At 35.4% G+C, this 13,571-nt stretch overlaps 1 protein-coding gene across 1 annotated transcript in view; it reads left to right on the top strand.

Moving 5' to 3' along the window:
* Nucleotides 1–8,712, top strand: part of LOC145319823 (serine/threonine-protein kinase STK11-like) — a 38,044-nt gene extending 29,332 nt beyond the window's left edge. The window contains exons 13-23 of the mRNA XM_080162189.1: nucleotides 8–66; nucleotides 310–363; nucleotides 1,154–1,242; nucleotides 1,470–1,602; nucleotides 1,974–2,038; nucleotides 4,694–4,765; nucleotides 5,284–5,354; nucleotides 6,947–7,011; nucleotides 7,364–7,521; nucleotides 7,891–7,990; nucleotides 8,361–8,712. Coding sequence (XP_080018315.1) covers nucleotides 8–66; nucleotides 310–363; nucleotides 1,154–1,242; nucleotides 1,470–1,602; nucleotides 1,974–2,038; nucleotides 4,694–4,765; nucleotides 5,284–5,354; nucleotides 6,947–7,011; nucleotides 7,364–7,521; nucleotides 7,891–7,990; nucleotides 8,361–8,440 — 946 coding nt within the window. The 3' untranslated portion in view covers nucleotides 8,441–8,712. The remainder of the gene's footprint in view (nucleotides 1–7; nucleotides 67–309; nucleotides 364–1,153; nucleotides 1,243–1,469; nucleotides 1,603–1,973; nucleotides 2,039–4,693; nucleotides 4,766–5,283; nucleotides 5,355–6,946; nucleotides 7,012–7,363; nucleotides 7,522–7,890; nucleotides 7,991–8,360) is intronic.
* The last annotated feature ends 4,859 nt before the right edge of the window (nucleotides 8,713–13,571 follow it).

Genomic DNA, 13,571 nt, shown 5'->3' with positions numbered 1-13,571 from the left:
GTTTAAGGGATGAAGAGGCTGATTTGGAGGCTGCCATGATGTTGTCTTTGGCTGAAAATTTTCCAGGTTTGTTTTTTATCTTATCCTGCTAGCAATCAATCAAACTAAAGTTATATTTTTTTTTAAATTAACCCACTCATTAGTTGGCTGTTAAAATTTATTTTATTCTACTACATATGTCAAACGTGTTATCAATAAGTAGTAACAATAGAAGACTTTGCTTTTGAAATTATGTAATTTTTTACGTTTATGAAGATGGCCAATTCTTATATTATCCGTTAGCTTGAATATAATCCATCTATTGCATAGGTTCACAAGGAGGCCCGGCAACTATAGATAACAGTCAACTTCAAGCAGCTCTAGGTAAAGATATAGTTTGTAATTTGTACCTTATACAATATGGTTTTTTTTAATTTGTCACTTTAGCGTAACACGATTTTGTATTGGGTCTTTGAAACAGCTAATTAATAGTTTAGGAAATATAACACAGCGAGTCCCTACAAAAAAAGAAGCTATACATCGGTAGCAGACGGAAAGGGTCTGGATTGTACAAATATACTTATACATACAATATCCTCGGCCCAAATCGGGTCATAACAAAAGAAGTTAAAGGCTGTACCTATTGGTCAGATGCGTAACATTAATAGTAAGAGTACAGTGGAATGCCTTGGCACAATTAGGCGCATATAATACCATGCACAGCTAGGACTTCCAGACAAAGGCCGTGATATTAAAGGGTTAGTAGTTGGTATGTTAATGCACTGGGACCAACTCTAAATGTCTGGCTCTAGGTTGTTAACAACCGTCCCGAAAGGTAAAAACAGGAAGGACATCCATTGTACACTGATTTTATAAGACTTTCTGGGTATAGTCCCTTTCGTGACATCGCACCTTAAGGGGCGATTCTTTGTATTTTTTAAAGTAGCTTTTCTCCTATTTCTAGCCCCTGCGGTGGGCTCTAACCCTGCGGGGCCAATTACCTAACCCTGTGGGGCAATCACCTAACCCAATATAACCTAACCTAACCTAAAATAACCTATAAAAAGCCATTTAAAAAATACGACAAATCGCCCCTTAAGGTGCGATGTCACGAAAGGGACTATTCCCGACTTTCTCAATTAAACATTTTCATTTTCTCATTCCTGTCATGAAGGTCGTGGAGATGATGCAATGGACGAAGAAATGGAAATGGCTATTGCCATGTCCCAGGCGGAAGCTCAACAGCCAAGACAAGTCCCCCAGGTAGACAGACAGACAGCAAGTTAGAAAGCTAGTTATAGATAGATAGCCATTTTACAACAGGAAGTGAAATTTACATGCGTGGGTAATTACTCATTTAAAAAGATTTTAAGGAGGGGGGGGGAGGTATAAAAACCCAAATTTAGATGAATGGAATTTTAAAATATAGCCTGAGTTGTAAAAACATAAAACTTTAAACCACGAGCGGCAGCCATAATATTTTTGTTTAGGAATCTGAAGAAGACGAGCTTCAAAAGGCCATTTCCATGAGTTTAGCTGCCGCAGCTGGGCAGGGACAGGTTCACCAGCCTGCTGCTGCAGCTACATCAGGTGGCGCCAGCGGTCCTTCAGGTTCAGGGCCAGGTAAAAGAAAGGAATTTATTTTTTGTTGATTTTAGTGTTTCTATGAAAAATATATTACCTAACTATTTTATAAAGTATTTCTCTGAATGAAAACATCACACCCAATGTATGCTTTTTTTTGGAAAGCTTCATACACAATCTCAGGTTTATTTAGTCTCTTTTCCCTTGTGTCTTTTTATTGTTAATAAATATCAAGAAAAGTAACTTTTAAGCAAAAAAAAAACATTTTTGAACCATGCGACTTTGTACCAGATGGTATATTTATTAGAGATTGTGTTCGGCTGAGGATTCAAAAAGCATTTAGTTTAAACATAAAATTATTGGCCGAACATCATTTACCGTTGATATCTAATTATTGTTTTTTTTTGCAGCTGGTTGGGGTGCAAGGTTGGCTGAACAAGAGGCAGAGGAAGAACAATTATATTTGGCTGAACAGGTAAATGTTAATTTTTGCTAGCTTCAGCCGCTGACCCAAGTTTTCTTGTTTAGTTTAGCTGCAATAAAAATTTGGGCTGTCAATCCTTACATTAACCACTTCTTATTACGATAGTCGAAAATGTCTTGTATGATTAAACTAGAGTTTGCTCGATATAACTATCTCACTATTGGCTAGTTTTCTGTAAGTACATATCTATCTATCTATTTCAATTTTCCGCCCTCGCCATTACTATCCTATTATATAAAGTAGTAAGCGTTTTTTCTCTGTCCTGAAGGATCTCGCTAACCGCTGAACCGATATTGTTCTCCTTTACAGTGAGGCTTCTTATAGGTCCTGGGGAGGTTTTAAACTATTTTTGGAGAGGGTTTCTTCATCTCCTCCCCCCAAAAAATACCTGTTTTTTTTACTTCTTTGAAACTCAATTTTAAAATGGGATGAGGTCGACTTTTCCTCCTCCTACTAGTGCCCCTAGAGGCTTCTAGGGGTGTAGCCGCTAGTCTAAAAGAAAGAAGTAAATATTTAATATTTTAAATGATTTTAAAAAGATTTCTTCAATTATATTTTTTATTTACATTACCATCAGGGGCGTCCAAGCTTTTTTTTTGGTGGGGGTAATTCGTCTTTGGGGGGGAAAAAATGGCGCGCGAAGCGCGCCGCAAATTTTTTTTACCCCCCCCAAAATTTTTACCCCGGGGGTAAAATTTTTTTTGGGGGGGGTAATTTAAATTTTATTAAATATATAGTATTAATATGCGTGCGAAGCGTGCAAATTTTTTTTTTATTAGAGATTTTTTATTTTGGGGGGGGGGGGTATTTACCCCCCCCAAAATTGTTTGGGGGGGGTAAATACCCCCTCCTAAATGGTTGGGGGTGCTTACGGCACCCCCAGGGTAGGGATAAATTTTAAATGGGGGGGGGGGATAAAATGAAAAAAAATTTGGGGGCACCCCCAAAATCGTTTGGGGGGGGGGTAATTGCCCCATTACCCCCCCCCCCCCCTTGGACGTCTATGATTACCATCACCAAAGGGTTAATATGATTAAAATTTTAGTTTTAATATTTGAACACTACGGAAGTGTCGCAACAATCGAATTCTTTTAAAACAGAGTTTTCTTACATTTTCTATATTATGAATGTATATTTTTTGTTTATTAAATCAAGATTAAAGGAAGCCTGCAAGAAATACCACGTTTTAACTGCTGAAAGACTGCCACAAGTAGACCAAATACCCTAAATTTGAAGCCTTCAGCTTCTATAACAAAAAAATTCTAGGCATTTTAAAATGACATTTTATGTACAATGAAAATTTTGAAAGAATTGCAATGCTCATGTTGAAAACTTTGAAATTAAACTACGTGGCCTAGAAACAAAATTATAAGCTTATTTTTGTCATAAATTTAGGTTTCCAGTAACTAATTATATTTTTACAATAAAAATACCCAATTTTATAGTCAAAATCATTAAAAATAATTAGATTTTACTTGCGTTGTACCGAATGTACTGTAGCCAATCAGAATGCTGAATCAGCTTAACAACCAATCACAGCTAAGCTTGTATTAGTTTACCCCTTTGTTTCCACTATGATTTTAGTTTAAAAATGCAATTTAAATCGAATTTTTTTCATAGATTTTGACTATGAAATGTGGTGTTTTTATTGTAAAAATGTAATTGGTTACAGGCAATCTAAGTTTCTGACAAAGATAAGGTTATAATTTTGTGTCTAGGCGACGTAATTCAATATTGTTTTTTTCTTTTATGAGCATTGGAAATCTTTCACCATTGTACATCAAATGCTATTTTGAAATGCCTAGAACTTTTTTGTTATTGAAGCTTAAGGCTTTAAAATTGGGGTATTGGGTCTTCTTGTGGCAGTCTTTCAGCAGTTAAAGCGTGTAATTTCTTGCAGGCTTCCTTTAAATACTTCAATGTAATTCAAATATCAACATGGATTGAAAAACTTTATTCATTACATAAACAAATAGAATAAAGGTCTCATCGCTTCGGTCAATGAGAGTTTAATGAGGATTATTGGAGCACTATGAGTTTTAAACATCTATTCCTTGGAAAACTTGAGCTCATTTATAGACATTTATTTCCTATATAGATCTGACATGGATCTTGAAGCTATAAAGCAGGCTGTTTTGTAAATGTTAAAAATTGGAAGAATCTATTAAATAAAAGTTATCGCAAATATACTTAGTAAATAAACTTAAGATTAGGATTGAAATGAATGTTTTGGTTAAGTAGGCTAGTTATTATGTGTTGTTATCACGGGTTGCCGCTAACTTAAGCTATTAGTTGTTATTGTCAAGTGAGAGAAAAAATATAATTTAAAATAAAAAAAAAACTTCGTTGACCCATGTTTCTATTCCAATTTCCAATTACTAGTGTTATCCAATCATTTTAACGACTTTCCAGTATGGCTTCAAAACCGATAAATATTCGCTGGATTAGAATCGGTTCTAAAACACCATTAACAATCAATCATCATATCGTATTATAGACAATTTTCCGTGAATAGTTAAATAAACATCAAAATATATCCGTTTGAACATTGGATACTTGGGGTCAACAAAACTGGAATTAATCCCATATTTTTTTATCTTAATATCTGCGGAAAGCTGTCTACGATGCATAAAAAAACTATTCTAGGCACGTCAACAAAATGAAGAGGAGGAACAATTGAGAAAAGCTCTGGCTATGTCAATGGAGGATGATAGAAAGGTTAATTTTTATACAGGGATAGATTAATGGTAGATTAATCTTTCTTTCTTTTATTATTACAAAATACGGCGTTTACCTCAAAGTACTTCGTTGAGCACAAATAACTCTCCCTTTGAAATTAATTGTTTATTATTTACTTTGGGTCAGGTTAGGTTAGGTTATATAGGGTCCTGGGTTACCACGCAGGGTTAAGGCACAGCAGGTATAAGTTTTAGAGAAGTTGGACATAGAAGCACCCCCATAGACGTCCAAGGGGGGGAGGGGTAAAGGGGTGATTACCCCTCCCCAAAATTAATTTTATTTCCAAAATTTTACCCCCCCCCCCCCAAATAAAAAAGCTTGGACGCCCCTGAGCACCCCCACCCCCCCCCCCTTACCCTTTTAATTAATGACAAAAATAAGGGCTGGTGGTTTTAGTGCTCTGAAGGTACTATAGGGGTAAATACCCAAAATTCTACTAAATAAAAAAAACTGGGAAAGATTAAAACATTGAATGATGATGTGAAAATTATGTTTAGGCTGAGGCCCCAATAGTGAATGTGGATGGTGTTTTGAAACACAAGAAATTAACTTGTCCTACTGGAGAAAGGTAACTCAAAAAGTTAGGGAATAGTCCCTTACGTGACATCGCACCTTAAGAGGCGATTTGTCGTATTTTCAAAATGGCTTTTTATAGGTTATTTTAGGTTAGGTCATTGGGGTAGGTGATTGCCCCACTGGGTTAGGTAATTGGCCTCGCAGGGGCTAGAAATAGGAGAAAACCTACTGTGAAACTACGAAGAATCGCCCCTTAAGGTGCGATGTCACGAAAGGGACTATACCCAAAAGTTTTTGTAGCATTAACTACAGACTGATACGGACTAAGTAAGTTGTTTACTGGATGGTTTTTGGAAAGGGAAATCTATTTTTTTGAAAATCAGAAGTCTTTTTTTAAATAGAAGCTGAAAAACTAAAAAATTTTCTCGATGACGTTACGGACGGATATGCAAAGTTAACAGGGTAGCGTGGTATTGCAATGAGGATGATGCCTGCCTTGGTCCCATTAAGATCTCGCAACTGTAAGTTGGTCAAAAATCGGTCTAAAGAGCGGCGGGTGGCATATACGCGTGGGGTAATTCCGGTCACTTGACTTTGGGAGGGTGGTAATGCAAAATTCAGGTCATTGGCTTTCTAACTGTATTGGTCTCATGCAGATCGGATACATAAATTAGAGGCAATTTCTGATTCGCAGGTCTTTTGTAAAAAGTGTTTTTTCCCCCCAAAATTTTTAATTTTGAAAATCCTGCCAGCTTTGACAGCAGTTTTTGATACAATTTTTCTTGTCTCAAATTGGCTAGGATTGACCTACAAGGGTGGTTAAGGTGTCTAAAGATGCAGAATTACATGCCTGACAATAAGATATGGGGTCTAACTCTAATATCTTAACACATTTTATGCAACAGGAATTTTGAAAAATACAAAAACCTGAGTATGTACTATAAATCTTGGAGATAGAACCCATATCCTGTAGAATTTTTGTTAGGGTATGCAAAGAGCTTTCTTTAGACACCTTAAACACCTTTTTAGCTCAATCCTAGCCGATTTCACATAAAAAATACAAACCGCGCAAAAATCGAAAACACCCTCTTATACGAATAAAATGCTGATCGGAATATCCCCACTTTTTTTAAATGAAAAAAAATCATGAAAAAATCAAGTTGGAACAACGCCTCCAATTGCAAACGATAACTGAAGGCCATAGTTTTCATTTACAAAAACACTGAGGTCGCTGGGACTTACCATTTTTTCAAAATTTGAGGTTTAACACAGCCTATTTTGAAATTTTCTTTTCAATTTTTTGAGGGCAAAAAATCATAGAAGGGGTGATCTGACAAAAATTTGCTGAAGTAACAAATGAAAGTATAGGCAATAAACTACAACTCTGCTTCTCTGAAGATCTCGTTTAGATTATCGTTAAAAAACCGTTTTAAAAAGGTTGGTAGAGGTGACCGGAATTGTACCCCCCTACCGGAATAACCCCACGCTACCCTAATAGCGTCGCCTCCCCACTATAAAAAAACCTATTAAAGCATAAATATAATCTAGCATACTTAGTTTATTGGCATAGTTTAAATTCTACAGAACTTGTTTTGTATACCAAGAAAATCAAACATATTAACATATAACTATTTCTAATCAAAGGATGGATTCAAAGAAAGTGCCTTCTGCTTCTAGCTCAGTTGCTGGTCCTAGCCAAGCAAATCCAGGTATTCTTTTTTGTTCGAAAAAATTACATATAAAAATAACAGGATGTCTATCTGTGTTAAGCTTGATATCTCGCTAGCCGCTGTACCAAAAAAACAGGAAGTCTGTCTATCTATCTGTCTCTCTAGCTTAAGATCTTGGCAAACCGCTGAACCAATATTAATTGTTCTCCAGGGAAGGTTTATAACTATTTTAGTGAAGGGAAATTCGACACTCCCAAGAGAAACGGCCCCTGGACAAAAAAATCACAAAAACAACAATTCTTCTCCTAAGCGCCCTATTTCTAGTATTTTATATTACAATTCATTTTTCACCAAGTCTTATCATCTTTTGTATGATGACACTTTATAACAGGTCCATCAGCCGCTAGCCCAACCAAAAAGCTGTCCGCTTCTGGGAGTCCGTCCAAGAGCAACCCGCTGCCGGCTGCCCCACCTGCCAAGCCGCTGCCACCCTCTCCCTCCCGTCCAAGTCTGCAAGCTGCCTTGTCCGCTGGCAGCAGCCAGGCTCAGGTAAGAATATATTTTTGATGTTTTATTGCCTACACCATTGTTGTTATGTTTTTTTAAAAAGTAACAGGTTGGGTATGCTTCTGTTTGCACCGAATAATCTCGCTAACCGCTTGAACCCATAAGGTTCTCCGTTATAATATATAGCTTCCTATATGTCCTGGGAAGGTTAATAACTATTTTGTGGGAGGTTACCACTGCATTACCCTTTATGGAGAAATCGCCCTTTGAAAAAAGGCCCCCCCTGACCCCCCCCCCAAAAAAAAAACTAACTTAAATTGAATATATGGAACAGGTTGTCTTCTCCCCCCCCCCCTCTACAATGAAAAAATAATGTGAAGTATTGATCATTAAAAAATATTTTGTTTTAAGTCACCTGGAAGTGGTCCAGGGCCAAGTGGACAAGCAGCTGCTGCAGCAATGCCTGATGCCGGCGGTCATACGCTTGGGGGTGCCCGTCGTCCGCCCACTGGTAAGTTTTCAATGTTTTATGTCTAATCCGCTACTGTAGAGTAACACGTAGCGCATCCGCTATCTGTTTGGGAGGTAATTGGTTCAAATCTTTGCTCAACAACAAAACTTATACTTACTACTGCTATGTCAGATAATTGTAAAAGTATTGGGAATGTCTTGGTCCAAAACAGGCTCAACTCATAACCCTGAACGCACAGTTAAAGGGTTGGTTATCTGCATTAGTTTGGATTTTAGTGCTTTTGGACCTAACGTAAATTCTGGTCCTACTGTTAACTTATAGGCGGACAAATAAAGTATAGCGGTGACTAATGATCCCTTGGAAAAACAGTTTTTGTCTTTGCAAGTTCTTATCCTTGTTTTTATATCAGGAGATACAGACCCTGCTGAAATTAGAAGACGTCGCCTGGCTTTCCTGGAAAATATGCAGAAACAAAATAAACCATCTTAAAAATAATATAATATAATAGCTAGAACTCATAATAAGCCACGCAAACTTTCCCTTAGTTTTTTTTCTTTTATTAAACCAAAGTGACAATCTTTTTAATGTTTTACATGTTAAAAGGTACAAATTATAGAAAACAGTAATTTGCGTTCAAACTTTTTTTTGTGAAATATAGAAAGAGAATTTTGTAGTATTAGCTTCATAAAACAATGAAGAAGTTGAATGTTTTAAATTAAGCAGAAATTATGATTACAATTTTTTATTTCCGCTAATATCATATTGGCAAACCGCTATATATCTGCAAAGATAACAATAGCAGATAATCGGTGGGGAGGGGGGGGGGGGGGTTGTAACTGTTTTATTTTGGTATTGTTGTAAAGATTTTGTAGCCAAGGCATTAAGGACATCCAAGGATGCTAAAACTTTATTCTTTACTTCTTAGAAACTAATATTACGAGAATAAATTTTTCATTTTGATTTTTCTACTGGTAAAGCATTTAAGGTCCTAAACAAACGCAGGAGTCCCAAACGTCGGAGTGGACAAATGCAGGAGTGAAAACTTAACCTACCTAACCTATTCTAAACAATATTTTAGGTTTTTCAAATGCCTAACCCCTGCGGGGGGCTTATTTGTATATCTATATCTTAACCTAAACTAAACTGTATAGAAGTACTTAATTAAATCAATGTTTTAACTAGGGATGGGAATCCGTCGAATTTTTTGGCCGGATTTGGATTCCGGATTCCGGATTCTTATATTTGGCGGATTCGGATTCCGGATTCTAGCAGTATTTTAAAAGGCCGTCTGTCACAGAGGGATAGCTTTTTTCGTTAATTTATCACTATGTTACTTGGTTGAAGCCTTGATTTGTTTAAAGTGTTGATTTCCAGCATAACTAAAACATTTACATCACATTAGTAATTATTAAAATTTGTTATGTAGAAATTGAATAGCTCATCACGTGATCGCTGGCCTGACAATGAGAGCTCTGTGTTATCAGCTGGTATATCAACTTCGTGGTTTATGTGGGAAGAAATAGGGGGGGGGGGTGGGAAGGTGGTGTGTTGGGGGGGGGGGGGTGATCTTTGCCTTCAAAAAGAGGGAGTTGTAAGAAAAAACTCAAGACGGTAATTTTAGCCTACCAATTTAGAATCCGGAATCCGCTATAAAAAACGGATTCCGGATACGGATTCGGATTCCAAAATTGGCCGAAAATTGGGCGAATTCTGGATTCCGGATCTGGATTCTCATCACTAATTTTAACACTCCTGTGTTTGTCCACTCCGACGTTTGGGACTTCTGCGTTTGTCCTGGAACCGCATTTAATATTATAAATGCTAATACTGTTAAATGACAGTTATTTTGACAGTCTAGATTAAGTTATTGAAATAGGTCCTTGTAATATCTTTTTCCAAGGGTATTTTAAGTTTTGTTTGAGTATGTTTCAAGTTGCCCTTGTAACTTGTATACGAGAATTCTTTAATAGTCACCCCCACCCTACTTTGCTTTTGACAATTTGATTTATTTGTTGATTTTAATGATTTAATAAAAGTGTTTTACAGAAAATATTATAGTTTTAGGAATTTAGAAAAACCTTTCTCGTATTCATTCGAATCCGGTGGATAGGAACCGGTTCTCATCCATACGAAAAACTATGTGTAGCATCGTGTTATATCCAGCTTTCTACGAATATAGAAATGTACAATCAAAAGATTAAAACTATTTTTTTAGCCCCGAGGTGTTGACGGCACCGGCTAAAAAAACTGGTTTTAATCTTTCAATTGTACATTCTATATCCGCGGAAAGCCGTTTATAATACGAAGCGAGAAATAACTATTACCGTACCAAAACAATATTGATAGTTACTTTATAACATAGATTTTTAGTAACGCTATAATTATCATGATTTTACATATTATAAATATACTGGAGCTTTAAAATTTAAATTTGTTGAACTGACCTAAGGATGTAAACTTTAAACTTTATAGTAGATACCTGGCTGATTAATAAACATTGCCGCTGTGGCTGATTTGTTTTAATTGGCAGCTGTAGATTTTTCTGAGTCATACAATCAGCTGATGGCTGCAAATAATCATAAAAAGTAGAATTCCAATTGAAACCAACATTTACTTCAAAAATAGTTTAGATCTCTTTTTTTTAAATTATCTCTATTTCTATACGTAAAAACTCAGTCAAATAAATAACACAACAAGTGTCATACAATTATAATAGTCATTTAATTTAAATATTTTGCACTTTTGTATTGAACAAAAATTTGTGGTGAAAATTTGTTATAAAATGTTATATAGCACCAATAAAAGTTATATTAAATTCTCAGTTTCTTTTTAGTCAGCGTTTCGGAGCCGTTTGATTTTGGTGCGGCTCCAGCTCCGGCTCCGACCTAAAATCAAGAAAAACTCGACATATTTTTTTCCCGATAAAAAAATATTTGTCATTTTTGGCTTTTGAAGGTTTTAAAGATCAATTTTTGATAAAAGTAAAACTTAAAAAGGGCATTTGCACATGACAAAACAGAGTTACCAAATTATAATTTGTAAAAATCTCTTTATTTTTCTAGTCCGGAGCCGTTTTTAACGAAAATTACGGCTCCGGCTCCAGCAAAATATGGCGGCTCCGAAACACTGTTTTTAGTAATAAAATATAATTTTTGACATGTTCAGTAAATGTGACGTCGACAATTAGTTGACAAGTAGTTGCACGAAATGCATTTAGACTTGAATTTTGTGGACTTTTGATTTTTTTTCTGTTCAATGGTTTAAACTAAATTTATAGGGCATATATTTGAAAGAATTTCAATTTTCTACCATGTAGTTTTAAAAATATCAAGACAGGAAAATCGTATTCTTGTAATATATGCAATTTATATAGCTGGCTTATTTTCATAAAAACAGCAAGACGGCTAATTTAGTGATGTCTAATTGATAGTTATTTATTGTAATACAAAATTATATGTGTTTTGATGGTATACTTGCAACTTATGCTTGAAATAATTTTTCTGAAATGCACTTCATGCAACTATCCATTAAGTGTGCTTTGGTGAGTTATTTTTTTTACGATCGAATCTTTTTACCTTTCTGAAATTATTAGCCAAAGTTTATAGACCATTAAATGATAGATTTTGCAAATAAAAACTTTGAGGACTAGTATAAATTATTTTCTATTGTCCCCTCCCTCTCTGTAGGGACTTTTATTAAATTTTGATTAATTAGTTCATTAAGTTAAATGTCCAAGCGTTTCAACCCCTAATTGTAATCTACAAAAGAGGTAATTTTGTGTACCATCATAGGGGATGTACAATACATTGTACATAAAATTTATCGGCTATTGCCTTATCCCTTTAGATCCCTGCTTTTTACTAGTGAGAAAATATTCTACACCATCACACCCGGGGTAGTTGGTATAGGAGTAGAATCAGGGAGGTAGGGGACATTGGACTATTAATTTGCACTAGTACCAAAATTTATTGCTTAAAAGTTTTGGGTACTTTTACAAAAATTTTATTTGAGTGTTCAAACATGTAATCTTCAGAAAAGGTATTTTTTCTCACTATTGATGATGTATATCAAATTATCGTCGATTATCTTATCCCTTAACTTCCTAAAATAAAGGGTTGTGTCCCTTCCTCCGTGAGAAAATCTGTTATTCTAAGCCACAAAAAGGGTACTCACAATTCTTTGTCCCTCCCCCTTTGTTCTACACAAATTAAATTGGTTGGCAAGAAATTCCTGTATCACATGTTTTGTGGGGGGGACTGCCATTTACACATCCAGCAAATTTACTGTGGATGTGTTTTCGCCACTGCAATGGATGCACTTATGACAAACTGAATTTTTACTGTATAAATGACAGTAAAATCGATTCAAATACCATAAATACATCCAACACTGGCAAAAATACATCAAATAATTTTATACATATGTCAAAAATACATCTGACACTGGCATTTACACATCCATACTTTTTCAATTATATGTCATAAATACATCCAACACTGGCATTTATACATCCATAGAAATCTAATTTAAATAATAAGAAAACAACTTGTATATTATTTGAGTTATAATATAATTGTCAGGTTAAAATAAAAAGCACTATAAAGATTTGAATTATAATATATATGTCAGGTTCATAGACGTCCAAGCTTTTTTTCTGGGGGGGGGATAATTCGTATTTGGGGGGGGGGGTAAAATGGCGCGCGAAGCGCGCCGAAATTTTTTTTTACCCCCCCAAAATTTTTACCCCAGGGGTAAAATTTGCTTGGGGGGTTAATTACCCCCCCTGAAATCTGTTGGCAGGGGTAAATTTAGTTTACCCCCCCCAAAATTTACCCCTTGGGTAAAATTTTTGGGGGGGGTAATTTAAATTTTATTAAATATTTAGTATTAAAAATGCGCGCGAAGCGCACAAAATTTTTTTTTTAGAGATTTTTTATTTTAGGGGGGGGGGTATTTACCCCCCAAAAATTGTTTTGTGGGGGGTAAATACCCCCTCCTAAATGGTTGGGGGTGCCTACGGCACCCCCAGGGTAAAGGTAAATTTTAAATGGGGGTGGGGTAAAATGAAAAAAAAATTTGGGGGGGGGGGGTAATCGCCCCATTACCCCCCCCCCTTGGACGTCTATGGTCAGGTTGTCTTTTTTTATAAGTACATGTTCTTTATGGTATCTTTTTTTAAATACAAATAAGCAGTTAACAAGGATGACAACATCCATAAGTAGCGAAGCACAAAAAATAAAATCATAAATGGTAATACATACAAGTAGATTTAAAGTGTATTTATTAATTGATTTATTGGAGAAAATAAACACGAAACCCTGTTCTATTTTGTATAATGATGACAATCAAAGTAAATAACATAAAAGATGCTCATAACAATGGGAAAAATTATTTTGATACTGATATCCCAAAAAAAATTTATGATTGGACCAAAAACACCAAAGATATGAGGAAATATGTAAAACATATAAAAATAGCAAAAATCTGCTAAAAGGAAGTCTGACCGCCATGCTTGTTTTCTTAAAACAACAGGAAATTTAATTTTTAAATCCTTAACTTAAAAAAAAATGGAAAATTGGACTATATACATCAAAGATATGGAAAATTTAAAAATAGCCAA

This window comes from Acartia tonsa, chromosome 5 (genome assembly GCF_053477335.1).
Source record: "Acartia tonsa isolate MP-2025a chromosome 5, ASM5347733v1, whole genome shotgun sequence".
NCBI lineage: Eukaryota > Metazoa > Arthropoda > Copepoda > Calanoida > Acartiidae > Acartia > Acartia tonsa.
Note: the sequence above shows the minus strand (reverse complement) of the source record. Positions and strands in the feature narration are given on the sequence as shown.